The sequence below is a fragment of the Nelumbo nucifera genome, chromosome 2, assembly GCF_055504915.1.
Source record: "Nelumbo nucifera cultivar China Antique chromosome 2, China Antique-T2T, whole genome shotgun sequence".
In the NCBI taxonomy this organism is placed as follows: domain Eukaryota; kingdom Viridiplantae; phylum Streptophyta; class Magnoliopsida; order Proteales; family Nelumbonaceae; genus Nelumbo; species Nelumbo nucifera.
The window spans coordinates 37,522,163-37,545,248 of record NC_142650.1 but is presented as its reverse complement, the minus strand read 5'-3'; the positions used below and the strand labels follow the sequence as shown (position 1 = coordinate 37,545,248).

General features: G+C 37.4%; 1 protein-coding gene and 1 long non-coding RNA gene across 2 annotated transcripts; one reads left to right on the top strand and one right to left on the bottom strand.

Annotated features, from left to right (window-relative positions):
• Positions 1 to 9,303: 9,303 nt before the first annotated feature.
• Positions 9,304 to 11,509, bottom strand: LOC104599091 (zinc finger protein CONSTANS-LIKE 5-like). The gene is made up of 2 exons (XM_010261460.2): positions 9,944 to 11,509; positions 9,304 to 9,852 (listed from the first exon to the last, which is right to left on the bottom strand). The coding sequence occupies exons 1-2, from the start codon at positions 10,703 to 10,705 to the stop codon at positions 9,490 to 9,492; spliced, it is 1,125 nt and encodes a 374-aa protein (XP_010259762.1). The 5' UTR covers positions 10,706 to 11,509; the 3' UTR covers positions 9,304 to 9,489.
• Positions 11,510 to 11,661: 152 nt separating this feature from the next.
• LOC148802118 (uncharacterized) lies at positions 11,662 to 14,517 on the top strand. The gene is made up of 2 exons (XR_016082312.1): positions 11,662 to 12,577; positions 13,757 to 14,517. It is a non-coding gene; the product is annotated as an uncharacterized LOC148802118 (long non-coding RNA).
• The last annotated feature ends 8,569 nt before the right edge of the window (positions 14,518 to 23,086 follow it).

Here is a 23,086-nt window from a genome sequence, read left to right as displayed (position 1 = left end):
TTTTAAGCTTGCACAATGCATATGAAGTCAAAGTGCTAATGTTATATATAATATTTTAGAATATATTTTCTGGAAATATATACTTAAAACCAAAACATATATACAAATGTATCGAAATATATATTTTCTAATTTATGGAAATATATATCTGATATATTTCAGAATATATATTTTTCAGATATATATTTATTATTTAAAACTAAAATATCTATATTTAATAGATATTTTTTTCAAAATATATATTTTTTCACATAACTCGGTTCGGTTTCGGTTTTCATATGTGAAAACCGAAACTGAACCGAATTATCGGTTTGTTCATTTTTGTAACCCGAAACCGAGTGGTAGTGAAGAAAAACCAACCAACTTGGGTTGGGTAGGGCCGGGTTGGTCGGTTTGGATTTATTTGTGAACAACCCTAGCAATTTGGGTGTGCCCAGCCCGAGCCCGAAATTTTACACAAGTTGGGCTTGGATTTTCGAACCTCAGACCGGGCTTGGGTTCAAGAAGTCAGCCTTTTTCTATTTTTTGGGCCGGGCCAAGGCCAAGTCCTTAGGTAGACCAAACCTGGCCCGAAACCGGCCCACTATACATATTCATACAAACATATGTACATTGTTTTCAAACCGCCATTGACCCGGACGGTTAGACTATTCAGCCCGGGAATCGTCCAGGCAACTAGTTTTGTTTTACTCCAAACTCGGTCCTGACAAAAAACCGTTGAATCGGTTAACGACTCGTTGACCCGGGTGGTCGAACCATCAACCCGTTCAACAGTTTTGGCTATTTTTTATTTTTTTTATTTTTTGTTGTCAAAATGGGCCATCCATTTGAACCGGATGATCGAACTGTCGTTGGACCGAAAAAACCAGGATTTCTCAAAATTTTCCCACGATTCTCTTTCATATAAAATGGTGCTCACTTCATTTTACTTTCCATTTTAGTCCTTGTATGCCCAACCTGAAGCAAAAAGTAAACTAACTAGAATTTACAGTCAGCCCATGTTACATTCCTGTGCATTTACATAATACAAATGAATTTTGCACAGAAATCAAACAAAGCCTTAATCAAAAAATAAAAGATGATTTTGCAATAAACTTTCTAGATTTAGGAATTTACTAGTGGCCACTTGTGTGAAGGACAAGCTTTGTCAAATGAAATTGATAATAAGAATTCCTATGATATTACAAAACTTTTCATGTTGTGACCGAAAATACTTTTTTCAAGATGAACCCCTATTTGTATAATTTACAGCCTTCTTTTTCAAAATTTAAAACTAATTTGGATTAGACATCAAATAACTAAATAAATCTGTTTTTATTATACTAGTAAGTGTGTACATGGCAATTTTTTATGATGATGATAATAGTAAATAATATGTCTCTAAAGTCTTCTATAATTTTTTATATTTCTATGTTTAGCGATGTGCTTAAATGTTTTTTACATTTTTGTATTTTTTATAATTTTGTGTATTTTTATATTTTTTAACTATTATTATTATTTAATTAAGACGTCATTGATTGACACATTTGACTCAAAAGGTTGAATTGTTGATTTTCCACTAAGCAGAAAATCAATTCTAATTTTTTGTTGTTTTTAAATTTGCATTTTATTTCTACCATCAATAATATCAATTATTCTTTGTCACACTTATTTTTATTTAATTTGACTAATTAATTTAATATTCAATGAAAGAATATAAATTAATACTCTAAATATAAGATGAGAGAAGTTGAAAGAGGAGAAATGTAATAATTCAAATTAATGAATATAATATTAGAATTCGAAAAATATAGGCTACTTCAATGATTTATATCTTATTTTATAAACATATTCATGTATCCTTTCATTGAGTATTAAATAATCTAAATTAAAATTTAGAGAAAATTAATAATAATATAAAATATTTTGGTTAGGAATGATCTGTCCAAGCTAATTGTTTTTTATTTTTAATATTATTAGACATCTAATATCATATTAATATTTGTTTTAAGCTTATATATTAAATAAAATTTCTAATATAATAATAAATAGGGCATCAAATTGATACTAAATTAAATAATGATACAATTAATCAGCATTTCAATTAATGACAATTGAATCCTAATGCCTTTAGGTTATGTTCATCTCTTAAAAAAAATAAAAAATAAAAAAAAAAACAGAAATTTATAGGAATCTAGGAGAGAGAAAGGGGCTGCTAAGATGGGCAAGTACATTTTAGTGGTGTTTGGTGTGTCTTTTTTATGCATCTTTCAGTGAAACTCAAAAGATTAGAAAATGGCTTTTACCCATTTGGTATCACATAGACTGAAAGACCCAAAGACGAGCATGGAGAAAGATAAGACCCCAAACAATTTTGGCGTGAACCAATAAGTCTTGGGGCCCGTTTGGCAAATCTTTTTGAGAAGATCTTCTCATAGCTCTAACAGTCAATAGACGCATTGATCTTTTGACATAAAATATGGGCAGCCCGAAGATCGTTTGGCAGATGCACGTCTTTTTGTACATCGTTTCGGGTCTTTTCGCACAAGATTAAAACATGAAAGATGCGGGAAGCTTCATTTGGAGCTTCCCAAAATAAACCCAAAATGGCTTTTGCGCATTTGGCGGCTAGATCTTCCGCGTACGAAACAGGAATAGACCGATTTTTTGTCTTCCCGACTTATAAACAGCCAAAAGACCATACAAAAAGACACGCCAAACAACACCTTAGTCTTTAAAAACAAGACCACAAAAAGCTTAATGGGTCTTCTTACTAGGCTATTGAAAAATCTACCTGCCAAATAGCCCCTTTATCTGTCTACCCAAAGTGGTAAAGGCCATTTGATAACTGTTTGAGGTGACTCAATTGAATGATTTATTGATTCATCTTTCGAAGGATAAAATAATTATACAATAAAATATTGAGGATATAGTAATCAACTAAATTCAAATTCAACTTCAACCTAAACAATGAAAGAGTGCACAATCTACATGATAATTATTAACATAAAAATGGGTTTATTTTCTCTCCTTTTTAAAAGGAGAAACTGGTCCTTTTATGGTAGATCTCATCATAAAAGTCAAGGAAATTTCAAAAAACGTAGTAGGTCTAACCTTGTCATCCATCGTGAAAGGACCACTCCTTCCTTTTTAAAAAGGAAAAACGCATTGTTTGACTAGTTTTTTTGCACAATCTTTTTGATGTTTTGAAAGATCGTACTATTTTTTGGTCTTTTCCGTAAAACACCCAAAAAGACTAAAATTGCAAAAAAAAAAAAAAATTAGGAAGCTTCAAATAAAGCCTTTAGTCTTTCCGTGACTAAAATATCATTCTAATTAATAAGAGTGTAATAGAACAAGATACTTACCAAATAATCTTGATTTTCAAAGACCGCTCCAAAAAGCTCAATACATAATCTCTATCTGGTTGTCAAAAGATCTACATAAGAAGACTTGCCAAACAGCATCTATGTCTTTTCCAAAAAATCTTACAAAATTTGATAGTTAAAAGACGGGGTAAGATTTTGCAAATAGATCTTGGAAGATCAAAGACTGTTTGGTTGAAATGTTTTTCAGATCTCATCAAGGCCCATAAAAGCTAGAAGACTATTTTGTAATATGATGAAAATATGTGTGCTATGTATATATGAATGTTTTGTGTGTGGGCCAACGAACCTTTCATTTAACACGTGGGACCCATATATATTTTCTAAGGTGGATCCCACACCATTTGTGGACATGCATGTGGGGTTTATGTGTGAGGCCCACATGCATTTTACAAGGTGGATCCGACATGCCATTGGTGGACATGCATGTGGGGTTCATGTGTGGACATGTATGTGGGTCTCACATACAATTTTCAAGGTGGGCCCCACATACCATTGGTAGACATGTATGTGAGGTCTATGTGTGGACATGCATGTGGGGCCCACATACATTTTATAAGGTGGGCCCCACATACCATTGGCGGACATGCATCTGGGGTCCATGTGTGGACACGTGGGGCCCACATACATTTTTCAAGATGGGCCCCACATAATACCTAATGTGAGCCCCACATATATTTTCCAAGGTGGGCCCCATATACCATTAGTAAGTCCCACTTGCACATTCAAATAGTTTTTTTGTGAAAATATAACCCATTTTCTATCAAGCGTGTGCATCATGCCACACATTCGAAGCTAAAAAATTGTAAAAGTTTCATTTGAAGCTTCTTGAAAAATCCCAAATTCGGGTTGTTGCCGTCTTTTATAGGCTGGAGCTTTTTCCCAATAGATCTTTCTATTGCCAAACAGCAAAAGCCCAAAATTTAAACTTCCGAACTTTTAAACAGCCCAAAACCCACACTAAAAGACTTGCCAAACGCGGCCTATGAATCTTTTCCCATAATAAGACAATAGCGTCGAAAAAAAAAATGATGATGAAGATAAGTGGCAGCCTAGCTAAATCAAGAAATAACATGAGAGGTGATCTTTACATTGGGATGTCCATGCCATAAGTACTAGGTTTGTTTTGATGTGTGATCACCAACCGTATCTGTAAAACCACCTCCTCTATTAGTACTATTATATCTAAATGCAGCTGATAGAGTTCGTTTCTAACCAGACCTTGAAAAAGAGTTCTTCCCATAGCATTGTCTTTTGACATAGAAACCAACAAAGTTCAAAGAAAAAAGTGGCATCATTTTTTATGAAGGGTGATTTGCCCCAACCTCATCTTAGGGGGACACGTGGGCGTGATTCAACATAAGTGACAGTTCAAGGCGATCAGTCCACCAAGATCCAACGTGGCAGCTCGGCATCGGGTAACACTTCGATTATCCCGAGCTTCTCCCAAGCAAAGGAGCCCCCGAGCTCCTCCACAATAAGGGAGCTCCTGAGCTCCTCCCAAGTAAAGGAGCCCCCGAGCTTCTCCGCGGTAAGGGAGCACCCGAGCCCCTCCTTAAGAAGGGAACACCCCGAGCTAAGATTTTTCTACAGGCATCCCAAGCCAGGGTACTACAAGACAGGGATCTCCCGAGCTCAAGGCACTTCGGGGTGAACTCGGGAGCCTCCTAACATTTGTTCCGACAGGCCTAAGTAGACCGCCTCGGGTAGAATAACCTCAGTATGGCACTTCTAGCTCGGCATAGGGTAGCTCGGTGCAAGGTAGCTCGAAGGAAGACAGCTCGGCGTATCACAGGAAGATCTTCCCTAACAATCGTACCTGTCAAACCCGGGGCCTTGCACCCACGTCTCTCGCCAGGTGGTGTGAGGTGATTATGTCAGATTTGACAGAACACCATTATATAAGGACTCCAACCCCCTGAGAGAAAGGGCAATTTTGATTTTGCGCTATCTGCACTCTTAGCTCTCCTTGCATTTTTTGCAATTCTCTCTCAGAGTTTTAAACTGATCGTCGGAGTGTTCCCGCCAAGCAAACTCCCCATGAATCCTTCATTGTCTTCTCCATTTCAGGTGCTCTCTTTCGCCAGCTAAGAACCAAGCCACCGCCAGCTAGAAGTGACCGGTTTGCGCTACATCAATTTTCTCTTCAAAACTAACTAAAAGCAGATTCTTAGTTCTATTTAAGACTCAGTACGTCTATTCTTTAAGAGAAAAGAACCAGTTGATGAAGTATTTAAGATACATAGAAGATCCAACATGTGAAATTCAAACAGAAGCACCCCTACCGACAGATCTGATCTAACCCATGGTAGTTGTCATGAATGGACAAGCTACTGAGATCAGGTGTCAAGTGACTTGTGCCCTACAACGTCCCACATCCCATCATCTTTGTGTATTGGGAACATTTACCGATAATAGTGTCAGAAAAGATGATGTTATTATCGATATTTTCAACGGAGAAGTACGGATACAACCGATGCAGAATCCTGAATTCCAGCCCCCCCCCCCCTACTACTAGCCCTTTTCCCCTATAAATCATATCCTATCCTTGAATTTGGCATCAATTCACGGTCAGGATGCATTCCCCCTGTACTTTGGGGCTATAAAATTCTGATCTGGGCTGATTGGTCATTCTCCCTATTTTCAGTCTGTGAGACGTTGTAGGGCGCCCCTTTATAGGGTATAGATCTGAACTCAAGAACGAGAAGTACTGCTTGTGTAGGCTTCCCCTTGTTAATTTCCAAGTAACACAAGATACCTTTTGCAGGTGGCCACAAAGTGGCCATTGTAGCCACGTCGTTTGATGAGTTATTGTCGGTGTACTCCTGCGCCAGGAGTCTATTGATGTGGTTTATTTGATGAATAATTAAGCTAGTAGTGATTAATTGTTGATTTCCTTCTTGCAACTAGCAACATGTATGTGCTAAGGGAGCATCGGTGATGTCGTTCTAATCTATTCTCAAACGTGAGAAGTAAGCTTTGTGCATCAAGCAAAAGCAAAGTGAGATCATCCAGACAAGAACTAACAGATATGATGAATGTGTCATACTTATGAGGGAGCCCTCCAAGTAGGGGTGTCAATTGGATTGGATTTGGTCTAATCCGATCCAGTCCAATGTGAATCCATTATAAATGGGCTAAGTCCAATCCAATCCAATAAATGTTTTGGACCAATTTGGACCGGTCCAATTCAATGTTGAAGCGTTCAATCTGTTTAAATTCATTTTGATTTAGATTGGTTTCAATCAAAACTCAGTACATTGACACATATATTCTTATCTTATATCAATAGATCAGATATTAGTTTAATCCAACCCAACCCAATATAAATTTATACGAACGGACCGGATCTAATCTAATCTAATAAATATTTTGGACTGGATTAATCCAATCCAATATGTCTTATTGGTCTGTCCAATCTGTTCAAATTGATTTTGGACTGGATGGGTCCAATCCAAAACCGGTCCACTGACACCTTTACCTCCAAGTATATAGTGTATAAGATCTGAGTCAGATACAAAATAATTTGAGGCAGCTAAGGCACCAGAGAGGCTCTTTACTTTCTATATGTAGTCAGCAATGATAAGATCGATTTCCCTTATTGAGATGAGCCAATTCAAGTTTAAGATCAGGTACTCTTGGACTTGCTTACTAAAGAAAACAGTCTGTTGAGGCAACCCCAGGTATCTTTTGAGGCATCACCCTAAGCGTGTCAATGGACCGGTTTCTAATATATTTATTGGATTGGACTGAATGAACTAACAAGATATATTTGGATTGGACCAATCTGATCCAAAATATTTGTTGGATTGGATTGGGCGTGGTCTTTATATTGAAGATTGGGTTGGATTAAATCAACATCTCATCCATTGATATAAGATAAGAATATGGGTGTCAATGGACTGAGTTTGAGTTAAAACTAAGCTAAATCAAAACGACGATTAAATGGTCCGATCATTGAATTGAATCAGTCCAAAATATTCATTAAATTGAATTGAATCTGGTCCATTTATAATGAATTCACATTGGACTGAATCGGGTTGGACTAAATCTGATCTAATTGACACCCCTAAATTCATGCCCAACAACTTATGACAAAACTAGTTATGTAAGGGTTGAAAGAAGTCAACTAAAGATCAGTTTATCTGGTTCAATCCATAAAGCATGGTTTGGATCAACCCATATTTATTACGATAGTGTTGTAGCCTAAGGCTGAAACAATTAAATCAAAACCTTTAACTTATTGTCATGACCCCACTTGACCCACTTCTTGGTGAGCCACTGCAATACATCTAACTATCCGAGGCCATGACTTTTCTGCTTTAGCCCAGCGATACGGCAGTGTCGTAGCAAAATTAAACTCGGTTTGGATTCAATTGTTGTTGGCCACTGTTTCCACTTGGTGCAGATTTCGAAAAGAGATGGGGAAGACCCATCGGTATAACCAAGCAACTTGTGTCCTCTGAGCGCAGGTATAGCCTGAACCTTCAATTGTTAGTCACTTGGTCCTGACAATCGGATTGAGATCAGATTGGGGAAGAAAAAAGGTTCCTTACATTGGAGAGGACATGTTGGAGCAGACCGTGAATGGAGAGAATTTTGAGGGCACACGAGGTCCTTCTGCTTTTGGGCCCCAATCATGCTGCCATAGAGAAGATTCCTATGTGGGTTACAGTGTTAGATCTAAGGACTTCTTTTTCTGATTGACTCAATCAGTAAACTGCTTTTCAGATACACAATCTGATTAGAATAATAAAAAAAAAAAGAATAGAAAAGAAAACCTTTTGGGCTTTTTAGCTATTTTTCACAGACTTTGTTGTTAAATAAAGTGAGAAAATCTGGTGGGTCAATTTCTTTGCAATTTTATTCTCTCCTAGATTGGCATCTATTCCTTGAACTAAGGTTACCCAATTGGCCAAATCCATTCCTTGTACAAGGACTCCCTCACTTCTTCGCGTTCAAAAGTCTGTGAGACTGTGACCACGTACTCTCCACTTAAAAGATTCCATCCACAGTTAAAACGCATTTATCTATATATATATATATAGTCACGGTTTTATTTTTGATTAATCGGATGATTTGCCCATTCAATTTATGAAAACCGTCATTTAACCGGAAGTCAGAAAGGTCACTGGTTCCGGTTCGGTTCAAGTCTCACGTCACTGACAGTCTGACACTGATGATCGATGATTCATTCAAACCGGTTTTTGACCTTGACACCTGAACAGCAACCTATAGGCTCAATTAGGTGGTAAACCAGGTTGAACCGGACTAAGCCTCGTGCCACTTTCATGTTGAACCAAAACATAGCAAGACCAATTTTCTTTTCGGTACAATTCAAACCAGAAGAGTGTTAACTATCTGCGCTTCAATAACTGTTCAACTCTGATCTACTCGACTAAAGTTTGCTAATCCGTCTGAACCAAATTGACCCATTTTTGGGTTTGCTGTCTGGTTCTTTGAGACACAACATGTTCGATAGTAAATATAAGCGTGCAACCCATCAGACCAGCATCTTTAATCTTGCAGATCCTTTCTTTCCCTGCATGTATCTCGGAGACACATATCTTGTACTCTTGTGCAACTGGCAATACAAAAAAGCATTCTTTATCGTAGAAATATTGTTATTTAGCAAGGAGCAATTGGATTGGAATCTTTTTGCCTGTTTCTCAAATGGCGAATAGAATCCTAATCAACGGTAGATACATCGTTGTCATATAATACCCCATAAACCATCAAACAGCGTTGAATTCGAACAAAATATTATATTATTATACTCCCAGGTCCCAGCAAAACCTCAACTCTTAAAAGATAAACCAGGGCTTGGAACTTGGAACAACCCAAGAACGAATAGCGCTTCAGAAACAGATCATAAAGAGATAAAGAAAGGGCGAAAGGTTTAGCTATGGGCTTTTATACCATGCTTCTCACAGAGTCAGGAACAAAACATATGCAATATATTCTGCAAATCGACGGTTAGTATTCCACCGATGAAACGTTCTGATAATCACATAGTATATTATACGGGATAATTAATTTGATTAATTAATTACCAATACAAACTACAACAGCATCAAAACTGTTTCTAACAAGTAATCTTAGGACATGATTGATGGCCCTTCGATCAAAACGAAGGGACGACACCGTAGCCAGTATCAGCGATAAAAGCAGCGGTGGAGGAGTAGATTCGATCTACTTCGCTATCGATCTCCACCCGTTTCGCAAACCTACCTTTGATCCTAGGCCGCGTCTCAGCGTAGGCTTTCCTCGAGGCGTACCGAATCGTCTTCTCGAATTTTCTGTTCTTCCTCTTTTCTCTGTACCTCAAAACCCTTGCTTCACGGTCCATCCCCGACAACTGCGGAGCTCCGTGATTCCCCCCGCCCGCATCCACTCCGCCTTTCCGTCCGAACGGATTCGTTATATCCGAGATCGCGTTGCTGTTCCCGTCGGGCACTACTCCAACGTCCAACGACGACGAAGATACCTGGAAACGAAAGCCGAGAAACCAAAATCAGGGAAAAAGAGTTGGGGGAAAAAGTGAATTTGAGTTGGAGCTTGTATAGATATGGATTTACGCTCTGGCTAAGTGTTGGAGTGGTGTAACCGTAAGAAGGCTTGGATCGGCAGAAACCCATGTCGAAGCAGCGATCGGAGGTGTTCATCAGTGGTGGCGGAGGGGGTTTCGTATGCACAGGAACTACACTATCAGCATTGGCGCTGTTCTGGTGGTGATACCTCGTCTCCATGGACGACCCGTAGTCGAGATCGAGATAAGGATCCACGTCGGAGAAGAAATAGTCGCCTGACTTCAGATCGGGTGTTTCCATGAGTTTGGGAGGGTTTGGGTTTGGAAGTAACCAAGAAGCAGCTTCGGCCTCCTCGCGGCAGGTGTCGTTGTCTTCCTCTTTGTCGTTACGATCGTCATCTTCGTCCGAGGACTTGAGGAGACCATCAGGAACGAGGAGGTTGGCTACGTTGGATTTCATGGCGGAGGCAGCCGATTCGTAGAACGGAACGACTGGAATTCGCTCGTGCCGACGGGCGAGTGGGTTTGCCGAGTGGATGTCTCGGTCGCAAGTGACGCAGAGGACAGCGGCGTCAGCCTTACAGGTGACACTGGCCGGGGCATGCTCACAGACCTCGCACATCCAGACCCGCTCGTGCCGGGAGGCGAGCTTGTTCGCGCCATGAACCTTGGCGTCGCAGTTGAAGCAGAGGAACGCCGAGTCTGCCCGGCAGAACAGTAGGGCCGACGCCGATTTGCACGAATCACAGGGCTTTGCCGACAAGCTCCAACTCGCCGGGTATCCCTTGCCGCTTTCTTCGTCGATGGCCATCTCTCTCTTCTTCTTCTTCTTCCTCTCTCTCTCTCTCTCTCTCTCTCTCGGACTTTCAGTTTGCTCTTCGTCTTCCGAAGAGAGAGAGATAGAGAGAAGAGAGTAATCAAGTCCTTGACGAATCCACGGGAGACACGTGGGTCGTCCTTAGCCATTTAAAATCTTTTTTAAGTTTAAATGCGATCTGCAAAGCATAGCTGTCACTTGTCTTTGCCGACGTGGGTCCCACGTATGATGGGCCTAATTGTTTGCTCTCTCCATTATTGAAGTACCTCTCAGAGCCCTTGCTCATTTAAGCACGACTTCCGCACCATCCGATCGGAATCTTCGACAGTCCCCGCATCATATGGTTGCAAGGTTCTATTACTACGGTGTTTATGGCGTCGATACCAATAAACAAATAATTTGGGTTCCTGCGGGTCCCGCATTCCTTTCCAGACGGATTGCGCTAGCTCATGGGTATGGGAAGTGTGTGTAGGTTATCAATCACATTCTGCGAGGGGAAGAAGTTAAGAACGCCGGTGTTGTGAGATTGCTTTCGGACGGAAATGCCCATATATCATTATATTGGTTGTATCATGTATGATTGTCTAGGAAACCAATTCCCCATTAGGGGTATTTTCGTAATTAGATCTCAGCAGTTGTTTTCTGAATCCTGATTCGTGAAATTCACAGAAAAAAAATAGACAGCCCTACAGTAATTAATTGGCCAAGCCAAACCGTCTATCCACCATCACTTGCTTGTTAGTTGTAAAACTGTCGACTCAATCTTTTAAAACTATGGTTGCTGAAGTATGGTATCATATTCTACCTCATGGCATTCTCGTAATTTTTAGAGTGTAATTGGTGGGTTCATGCCTATCGACGAGATTTTGAACAAAGACAAAGAATGGGATGTTGAAACTTCAGAAGGACGACGTCATCCCTTGATCTTTGATATCCCACGGTGTCTCAAGTCTTGTGGAACTCCCAAGGGTTAAGAGCCGACCTCCAACGGCAAAACCTATGCTAAGACGTCAACTGTCAATAATTCAGGGTAATTTTGTCCTTGAAGAAGTTTAGTGGCGCCCCTCCCGCTGAGCAGCTTGGGCCTCGTGCGGAGAGGTAAAAGGACTACCAGAGTCCTGAACCAGAAACCAAACCAAAACGGTCATCGTAAACTCAACTCTACTCCCCCGGTCCGTTCCATCAGCTTTTGGGCCTCGGGAGCTGTGCTATTCTGGGCTTTATCTTTTTGTCCAAAGGGTTGCTTCTGATTCCGATTAGTCGATTTGGATATTCTGAGGCGAAGGGATCAATTTGTTGAACTTGAACAATGGGCCATGGTCCATGGCCCACCTAGTTAATTATTTTATTACTATTTCACCAACCCACGCCTTCCATGTTACATTTTACATTTACCCCTGTCCAACCCTGATACCATGTGAACGGTGTAGATTGATGTATTATGTGGAGCCATATTCGTATGATCTGTGTCAAGGGTGTTCTTTGAGCCTCGTTCATGACTTGGAAAGACGAAAATGTCCATGAGAATGCCGAGTTCTGTGTGCACAGTTGAGAAGGGTATTATCGTTTTCTTTGTAGCCATGAAGATCCGGACTCGAAACTGAGACAAGGTCGACAGGTCGTATTAATTAATTACGTCAGCTAACGGCACTGGACGGAAGATGTAGGACCACACTGCGGCGTCGACCTTTCCGTTGTACGGGTAAGAAAGGACAATCATTCTCAGTTTCTGACCTTATCTTTTCCCGTATGAAGACTACAGAGATTAAGCTCCGCCAGTACGATCTCACCGTCTATTCGGTTGACTCACTGAAAATTTATGAGTTCACATCCGGTCTTGATCAAGCGCGACATTTTTGGGCCCCAGTACGTATAATTAGTTGAGATAGATATCAAATTATATAAGATCGGTTGTTAGTGTTGAAGAATTGTCTGAAATGATGTGTTAAAAGAGGGAGCATGTTGGACTGTTGGTGATGGGACTAACATTAATATATGGGATGACTCGTGGATCCTGAATCTTCCGGGTTTTAAACCAATGGAGCCAAAGCCAAACCCAAATCAGGTGAATTGAGTGTTTGATCTTGACCCTTAGACTCACAGATGGGATGATTCCAAAGTTTCTGAGAATTCGAGAACAGCTTCTCTCACTCCTTAGATCAGTGACGGGATCTGCTCCTCATAAATGGGCGCGTACATTCACCGTGCATTGAGAACATTTCCCGCGAATAATAACAAATAAGTATGGGAGATGTTCCCAATGCGTAGTAGAATGTGCATATGAGGCGCCAGTGGGAGGAGCAGATCAAGTCTCCTCAGATCAGGAGGCGCAAACAATCTAATATGGGTGGCTGATCCCAAGGGTCGATTCTCAGTTAAGTCTGCCTTTCATGTAGCCAGAAATGAGACCGAATCAGCCCCCGACAACGTCTTACAGTATATTCCTGCAGTGTATTGGGAACATCTTTGATGATAATCTTAAAAGTGATGATGTTATCATCAGGAGATATTCTCAAAATACGGCGGGGATGTGTTGTGGGACATTGTGGGGGCTGATTTGAACTCGCCAGAAATCTGATATTCTCAGTAGATTCTGGGAATGTTCAAGGGCCTTTGTCCCCAAAACTTTGTAAAGCAACATGGAGGTTAAAGATTCCTCCAAAATTGAAACTTTTCTTGTGGAGATGCTGTCAAAATAGTTTAGCAGTTGGAGGCCCTTCGGAGAAGAGGGATTGGGGAGAATGATCTGTGCCCAGTCCGTGAGAGTAGTACCGAATCTACTATTCACGCGGTTCAACTTTGTGATCATGCCAGAGCTTCCTAGTTTGCTTCTTTAACTTCGCAGCCTTGGGTGGGAGTGTTTGAAACTCTTTTGCAGATTGGTGGTCACTATGGCTTTCTCAGAACCTTCCCACAGGGGAGGTTGGAATGCAAGCTATTGTGTCTCCAGTCTACTTAATCTGGTTCATCTTGAAAGCAAGAAATAATTTGCTGTTTTAACGGTGTAAATCCTAACCCAATGCTTACCTCCTTTTATGCTAACAGGTTGATGGTGGCAGTGAGGAAAGCTTCCCTTCGAGAATCAACAAACTGTTCCCCAATTGATTCTCCTTCAAGACAGGAATCCTCCCTCGTGAAGCTAAATTTCTCTGGTTTTTGTGTGGCAACAACGAATGACAGCTTCTTTGAAAATTCAAGTGGCTTTGGTTTTGTGTTAAAGACCAGTTCTGGTTCTGTTTTGTTAGCCTTTTGTGGTGTGTGTAAGGTTGTTTCAGCTGAATTTGCAGAGTTTTTTGCAATTAGAGAATGCTGTTTGGCAACCAAAAGACTGGGTCTTGTGTTTATCAAATTTGAATGTGACACTGTGAATGTGGTCAGAAATCTATCTGTTAAGTCCTTTTCTTTTGCTCTAGAGACTTAGCCTCTGTTACAGGATATTTACAGCTTTGCAGGGACAAACGTGGTGTTTCCGCATGTTGATCGCAGCAGAGTTTTGACAGCTATGTGTTTGCTGCCAAAGGTAAGACTAGTTTGGTAGCTAAATGGAGATCCCCTCCTGGCTTCCCCAAGTTTTAGAGGTGTTCCTGATCAGGACTCCCCTGTTCCTGACGATTAGTTTTATTTTTTGGTTCTCTGTAGTTTTGTTTTGTTTCCTGTCATCCTGTATGTTTCTGGTTTTCTACCGAAAAAAATAAAAAATGTCTCGGTGGGACCTACAATCGCATCCTTAAATATCCGTTCAGATATTTATTGATGACCAATTCTGAAGATTTCCACGGTGGACTCTGAATTTGGCAAGATAAAAAGGATCCAACAGTGAAGACGTGGACCCTCTGTGATCGCACAGTGGTTTTCCTTCTCTTGTTTTCATATAGGGATTTCTGCAACTGTCATTAACGACAATATTCCGATATTTCGGTTTCTGTAATAAATCCCAAAATGGACCGACCTATTTATTTGACTACATCTTAGTCAATAATATTTGGAAGGTTCCAAAATTGACACAGTTAGAAACGGATCCCTCACTCAAGATCTAAATGTGGCTATCCTTATGAAGGGTAAAAACAGCTGCAATTATATTTGAACCAAATATAGATGAAACCATTTTGGATCTATCTTGTAGTTGATTCTATGCAATCCTTTGGAAGCCTTATGCGACACAATTTGCATGTAAAGCTCAGTTTGGAAGGAATATAAATATAATTATGTAGAGTACAAAACCTTAAAATTTGTATTATAATATTTGTACTCTTTCCAAACAGAGCCTAATTCAACAAATTTCAGCAAATGTTCTCCTCCAAACATGTAGCCAATTCTTATTCAGTTCAAATAAAACAACCATATATCTAAAGTGTAGTAATCAACTCAATTTCAGCTTCACCTTACAACCACTGATTCACTAAAAAAAGAATCCAGTTTAACCATTTCCGTTGTCATGATCCTAATTTCTAAGCATCTAATTAAATGGGAATTTACCTGTAAGTCTGTAATCTTATTTCTCTTTCTACAGGATCAAACACCCGTGTCGGTTCTCAGCATAAAAGCTACTACTTTGACTGTTTCTCATCACTATGGAGCATAGTGATTGATCAGATTCACACAAATGCATAAACGCACACAAGCCACTTCACGTGATAGAAAAGGAGGTGAAAGTATGGTTTTTAAAAATGACCGGAGACTGAATCGGTCAGGGGTCCAGTTACCGGGTTGAATGGTTCGACTGTTCAAACCGAATGATCAGTCTGTTCTGACAAAGAAATAAAAAAATAAAAATAAAAAATTAAAAAGAATGGTCAAAATATTTTTGAATGGTAAACCGCCCAGGTCAACAGTTTGTTGACCAAAATCAACGGTTTTGGGCAAATTTCCAGTTCTGAGCACTTGAATGTCTTTCAAGGTATATTGAACTAGTTGACTGCCATGGAGGTAAAGTTAGACGAAGAGATTCATGCTATGTGTTTGATTAGCTCTTTGCTTGACAGTTGGGATACCTTTGTGGTTTCTCTTGTAAACTCTTCTCCAAATGATGTACCCACTTTGAAATTGGTGAAGGAGAGCATGTTGAATGAGGAGAACAGAAGTAAAGACCGAGGGTTAAAAACATAGAGTCAAGTTCTGGTTACTGAAAGGCAAGGGAGAAGCAAAAGTAGAACTCCAAAGAATCGTGATAGCAATGACAGGTCTCGAGGAAGATCCAAGTCAAGGAAAGAGATTAAGTGTTATCACTGTGGAAGGCCAGGACACAAGAAGTTCTAATGCAGAGTACTTAAGAGGGAACAAAACAAAGAAAAGGGCGAAGAAAAGAAAGAAGCCAACACTGTAGCAGCTGCAGTTAGTGATGATGTTTGTATTATATGCGATGGTGGCAGTGTAAATCTCACATGTCAGGATTCACAATGGATTGTTGACTCTGGTGCTTCGTATCATGTCACTTCTTGTCGTGATGTTTTCTCTTCATATTCTAGTGGTCAGTTTGGTCATGTGAAGATGGCGAATGATGGAGAGTGCAAAATTGTCGGTATAGGAGATGTATGCCTGAACACAAATACTGCTTGCAAATTGCTCTTGAAGAATGTGAGACATATTCCTGAGATTCGTCTTAATTTGATTTCCATTGGGATGCTTGATGATGACAGCTATCATAACTATTTTGGTGAAGGAAAATGGAAGCTTACTAAAGGGTCATTAGTGGTAGCTCTGGGAATTAAGTGCAGTTCTCTCTATGTGACAGAGGCAAAATCTTGTGGGGGAGAGGTAAATGCAGTTGAAGACTCTTCCATTGGACTTTGGCATATACGGTTTGGTCACTTGAGTCAGAATGGTTTGCGGATTCTTTCAAAGAAGCATAATGTTCCAGATTTGAATTTTTCTGACTTAAAGTCTTGCTCTCACTACTTGGTAGGTAAACAACACAGAATCGCATTTAAAAATTTCTCTCCCTTCTAGAAGAGCAAATGCTCTAGATTTGTTCCATACTGATGTTTGCTCTATGGACTCTTTGAGTCTTGGTGGTGCTCACTTTTATATTACTTTTATTGATGATCATTCCAGAAAGGTCTGGGCTTATTGTTTGAAAATTAAAGATCAAACTTTACATGTCTTCAAGTATTTTCATGCTGCAGTTGAGAGGAAAATTTGAAGGAAGTTGAAATGTGTTCGTGCAGATAATGGTGGTGAATACAGAGGGTCATTTACAGAATATTGTAGAACTCATGGGATCAAGTTTGAGAAGACAATGCCAAAAACACCCCAACACAACGGTGTTGCAGAGAGAATGAACCGTACTAGTAATGACAGGATTAGATGTATGCTCTCTCATGCAAAGCTGCCTAAGTCTTTCTGGGGGGAGGCAATGAGAACAACAGTTGACTTGATAAATCTTTCTCCTTCGGTTCCTTTGAATGGTGATGTCCTGAGAAAGTTTGGAAAGTAAGAGATGTATTTTATGATTATTTGAAAGTTTTTGGCTACAGGGCATTTGTGCATGTTCCTAGAGATGAGAGATCCAAACTTGACAGTAGAACGAAACAGTGTATCTTTCTTGGATATGGTCATGAGGAATTTGGGTACAGGTTTTGGGATCCAATCAACAAGAAACTCATCAGAAGCAGAGATGCAGTATTCCTCGAGGATCAAACTATTGTAGACTTTGAAAGGCCAGATAAGCCAAAGTCTACAACTCATGAACCAGTTGACCCAGGTATGATTGATCCACCAGTTGCAAATACTAGATCCCATGAGTTATTTGACCATTGTGAGATAGCAGGCTTATTCTCAACAGAGCCTAATTCAATAAATTTCAGCAAATGTTCTCCTCCAAACATGTAGCCAATTCTTATTCAGTTCAAATAAAACAACTATATATCTAAAGTGTAGTAATCAACTCAATTTCAGCTTCACCTTACAACCACTGATTCACTAAAAAAAGAATCCAGTTTAACCATTTCGGTTGTCGTGAACCTAATTTCTAAGCATCTAATTAAATGGGAATTTACCTGTAAGTCTGTAATCTTATTTCTCTTTCTGCAGGATCAAACACCCGTGTTGGTTCTCAGCATAAAAGCTACTACTTTGACTGTTTCTCATCACTATGGAGGATAGTGATTGATCAGATTCACACAAATGCATAAACGCACATAAGTCACTTCACGTGATAGAAAAGGAGGTGAAAGTATGGTTTTTATAAACGACCCGGAGACTGAATCGTTCAAGGGTACGGTTATCGGTTTGAATGGTTCGACCGTTCAAACCGAATAATCAGTTTGTTCTGACAAAGAAATAAAAAAAAATTAAAAAATTAAAAAGAATGGTCAAAATATTTTTGAACGGTTAACCGCCCAGATCAGCAGTTTGTTGACCAAAATCAACAGTTTTGGGCAAATTTCCAGTTTTGAAGAAAACCAAAACCAGTCACCTGACTGATTCCTGGTTTTTCTGATCCGACTGTCCTGTCCGGTCTGATTTTAAAAACCCTGGGTGAAAGCCTGCAGGAAAATTTCTCAATGGATACTTTCCCCAAATAATTTTTTTGTTTTCACTCTCAGTAAATTGGGTATAGAATCCATTTAACCTTTTTTAATGTGGTCATGGATAAAAATGTTTTCTTCAGTAGAGAAAGATTCAACTGTAAACCACACCGAACTACTCTTGCAAAGGAGCATTTGAAAAAGAGATAGAGTTCTAATTCCAATTCCTCCTAGCAGAAAACGCAAACTAATCTTTTGTGAGTACTGCGACCCAAAAGACTGTCCAAAAGGAATATCTAGAACATGAAAGGGATTCTCAGAGCCCATATGCTAGTCTAGTGAAGTGTATGAGACGAAGATGAGGGATAATCCCTTATGAAGATTTGATAGAATATTTAATTATGAGATGGGGAATGCTTCCATAACATTTGATCTTCTGTTAGATGAGAGAAAATATGTATTTTCAGTACCTTCCTCACCACATCAGCATCTAACACCTAGTTAATTTATATCTTGAGCACTCCAGTTCCTTGACTTCGATATTCATGTCTGTTTAGAGAATGGATAACAGAGTTGCATATTCCCCTATATAAGGATGGCATGATTTTCAAAACTGAACTGGACTGGACAGTTCAACCAGAAAATAGAGAATCTGTTTTACCCCAAAATCATTATTTTGCCAAAAACCGTTGATTTGGTCAGCAAACCACTGATCCAAGCAGTCGAATCGTTTAAACAATCCAACGGTTTTGACCGTTTTTTTTTTTTTGTTGTTAGTACAGACCATCCATTTGGTTCAAACGGTCAGGACATTCAACCCAAAAACTGGACCCTGACTGGTTCCTTGTCTGGTTCCGTTTGAAAAACCTAGAAGGATGGTATCCAAGGATCATGAAATTCCCGTCTATTTTCATGGTTACGGAGTAGTGGGTATAGTTCAAAAGTTAAAAGATGGATTCAAGCAGTTAATTAATTAATTAGAATTTAACTAGCTTCGTTCTCAGAAGTTAAAACCGAAAAAACAAAGAAAGAACAAACATACTGCATCTAATCTAATATTCAGTCGATGTGAATCTTGAAGTATAAGAGTGTCAAGCTCAGAGGTTGATTATTTAGATGTTAAGACCAACTAAGAGGGTGTTGGCAACATGATTGGTTTTGAATTTCATATATAACAATAAAAATCAAGCCTGTAATTAAAAATGATAGGGTATAGGAAAACCTCATCCTCAAAAATAATTAAATATGCCCTGAGATATGCTATTGTTTCTGGAAATTACTTCGATACACCTTGTCAGGTGTCATTATTTGACACAAATACACAAGTAGTTTCTTTGTTAGTGAAATGTTTTGGAACATTTACATGTGGTATCATGTGTTAAATTGGTGTGGAATCTCCCATTAAAACCGGAGTCCAGGTCTTATATTTGAAACTAAACTAGAGAATGATCCCGTAATGTGGGGCAATTACGCCTTTGTATCATTTTGTTTTTTTGGTGGTTTAAGAATCATGCATTGTGTAGTAATTACATCTAACTTGAATTCATTATTTAATTTAAAAATTCAAATGAAATTTAATTTTTAATTTGGAAATCTTTATATCAAGTCTTTTATTTGAATTAGGAAAAAAGTTACAAAGGTTAATTAATATGTCCCACATCTTCTTTTGGAGTGGATATTTTTTAATCCAAAATTAACATTTTTTTTCCCGAGAGTGGAATTAACTTAACTTTTTATGTGGGAATGGATGGACATATATGTTTGGCAAAGAAGACTTCTATTTGAGAGTGGATTGCTAAGGGCGTTCCATTATATTAGACTAGCAGGGACCTGTGCTATGCACGGGAAAATTTGAAAGATTGATAATTTTATTTACTATTAATATAATTGATAAATTAATAATTAAAAAATAATTATTTTAATTAATTGTATTTTTCATTTAATGCTGATTTATAAAAAATAATTATTTTTAATTATTATGAATAAATATTTTTAATAAATTTAATTTTATTAATTTTAATAACGGTTATTATTTTCATTATTTTTAAATGAAATTGTGATTGACTTTAGATAAATAAAAATAAAAACCTTTTTTGGCATCAATTTGTAGTTTTTAATACTTTTATAAATAAAAAAAATTAAAAAATTGAATTAGAAAACATAAATTAATACATATAACATATCTAAAACATATTTATACATTATTTATTGCTAAAATATATATTTATACACACACACAACCAGTAACCTGAATGCACATTCTAAAACATATTTAAACATTATTTATGGCACGATCTAAACTGCTCGACTTGACCAATTGAACCGATAACCCGAAGGCACGGTCTAAAACATATTTATACATTATTTATGGCACAATCTAAACTACTTAACTTGACCGATCGAACCGGTAACCCGCAACCCGGAGTTAAAAATGGTTCGACCTCTAGGTTGGTTTTTAAAACATTGATACCAAGTATCAGCCACATGGTAAATTTCTAAAAGTACACTAAATTGCCTTTAATTTTCAAAACTGTAATTTTATGAAAATTTTGGAAAATTTATTTTTAAGTTATTATTAAATAATTTGTTTTATTTTTTATTGGTTTACTTACAGAATTACACTAATTTATCTTATACTTTCTAATACAAATAATCAATAATTTCCTTTTTCCAATATTATACTAATTTATCTTATTAATTTGTGTAAATATTGGTTCAAATTACAATTTTCCCTTTGCCATACTCATTTATCTTTTATATTTTTCAATGATTTGCAATGAAAATTACATAATTTTTCAATAGTTTTCCAAAATTTATCAAATGTAATAAATTTTCCTAAAATTTCCAAATTATTCCAATAATTTTCAATAATTATTTAATATGTTTTAAATAAACTTTCAAAAATTTTATATCTTTTAATTCCCAAAATGTTATTTTACACAAATGTAGTTTTATGAATTTTTATTGAAAAGATTATTGCATTTGTGTAATTATGGAGATTTATTGAAAATTATTTTAAATTATTATTAAGTATTTATTTTTATTAGGTAGTTTATTGGAAAATTTACGCAAATTTATCTTTTATTTTCCAATATAAATTAATTAATATTTTCACTTTCCAACATTATAATATTTTATTCCCCCATCTACATTCAGTTATTAACTATAATAATAGCAATAACTAAAATTTTATACTTTTTGATAATTGTTAAATATAATTCTCAATTTTATAGAAATTAGTTAAAGAGTTCAATTTTTAACATGAATATAATAGTATTTATCCAAAATACTTTAAAAAGTCATAATGAGTTAATTAATAACAATGTTTATTAATTTTTAGTAATTTAGTTATTAACTTTACTAACTGTATTTATTAACTTTTGGCAATGGCACTATTTAATACTCATTGAATATGACTTGGATTAAATATTAATTGTGTTGAACTATTTAATAATTAATATGGATATTTTAAAATGAGAGTAAATATAGATCGGGGGAGAGATTTTAGGAATTGATTGGAGAATGGGGTAACATGACATTTTCCTAGTGGTTTAGAGATCTACCTTTGGAGAGAGATTATAGGAATATTTTTAGGTAGTTGAGTTGAGAATAGTGATATGGCTTAATGAGAGTGGTGGGAAGGGGAGAGGAGTGAGAGTAAAAGGAGAATGAAGAGTTGGGGTAATGGAGAAGGAGAGGCATGGTGATGTTGACCATCTTGCTATATATATATATATATGTATATATATTTATATGATAGAGGTTTGAAGGATAAAATAATATGTTTAGCAGCCTTCTCCTCATATTGTGGTGAATAAACTAATACAACAGCTGAGAACATATTTTTTAATTTCGACCATTTTGAACAGGTATCATTTAAAATTGAGAGCATCATAGCTTAGGAAGGTCTTGGTTTACCATTTCTCAAAATTAGTTGACTTTATTTTCTTTTTTCTTTTTTTTTAAATAAATATCTTCATTTATGTTCAAACCATCATCAAACAAAGCATCTGTTAAGAAATTTAGTAAAAAGACAAAAAGTAGAACAACTACAAGAAATAGAAATACTGTTGAGCCATAATATGATAAGCCTTATTAACGAGTCTATATTTCCTACCCACATAACAATGAAGTCATACATGGGGAACATCTCATCCTCTTACATGTTATTATGCATGGGTAGATGTTCTCAATGCACGGAGGTAGTGTTTTGTTGGTAGGCATGGATAGAGTTTTTGTTGGTAGGAGATGAAGTCCTTATTAACAGATCGAGGAATGTAAGTCACTGAACACCAAGGGAATGAGCCTACCACCACCTTGTCAATTACTGGTATAGTTTCCTTTGATAGATATGGATCTAAATCTAATCACATTATGTTAGAAGAATGTCCCTCAAATACAACATCAGAGAGACCTAACTAAGGTGCCGGCCTTAGGCCCTCAAAGCAAGCCAAAGCTTCTATCTCCTCAACTGAACCCTAGAACAACGGTGGAGCTCTACTTGCCACAAATTGGCAAATCCAACTCAAAATCTAGACTGATGAATTTGTTCATCAATGTTAATCTATATCTATATATTAAAATAGAATGTGCCAATGTGGCATTTTTCTGCTTTCTGGTTTTTTCTCAAAGGTATTTATCATTTTTCTGTTTTTTTTTGAATTTTTCTAATTTTAAAATTGAACAAAATCACTCAAGTTGCCAACCGCCTTTTAAGACTTAGAACCCTCCTCGTTAACTTTGTTCCTATTAACTCTTCTCTCCGTTACTCCATTAAATTGCCCAAAATTCATTATTTTCATATTTATCTATATCAATTTCAATATAACTATATTTTTATATAAATTAAATATATTTACATTAAGTTGTAATTATAAATAAAGATTAGTTATGTTGAAATGGGATATTC

Coding starts and splice junctions, on each gene's coding strand:
- LOC104599091 (XM_010261460.2), bottom strand. CDS start 10,705: ATGGCCATCGACGAAGAAAGCGGCAAGGGATACCCGGCGAGTTGGAGC. Junction 9,853..9,943: donor CTCCAACACTTAGCCAGAGC/GTAAATCCATAT, acceptor TTTCGTTTCCAG/GTATCTTCGTCGTCGTTGGA.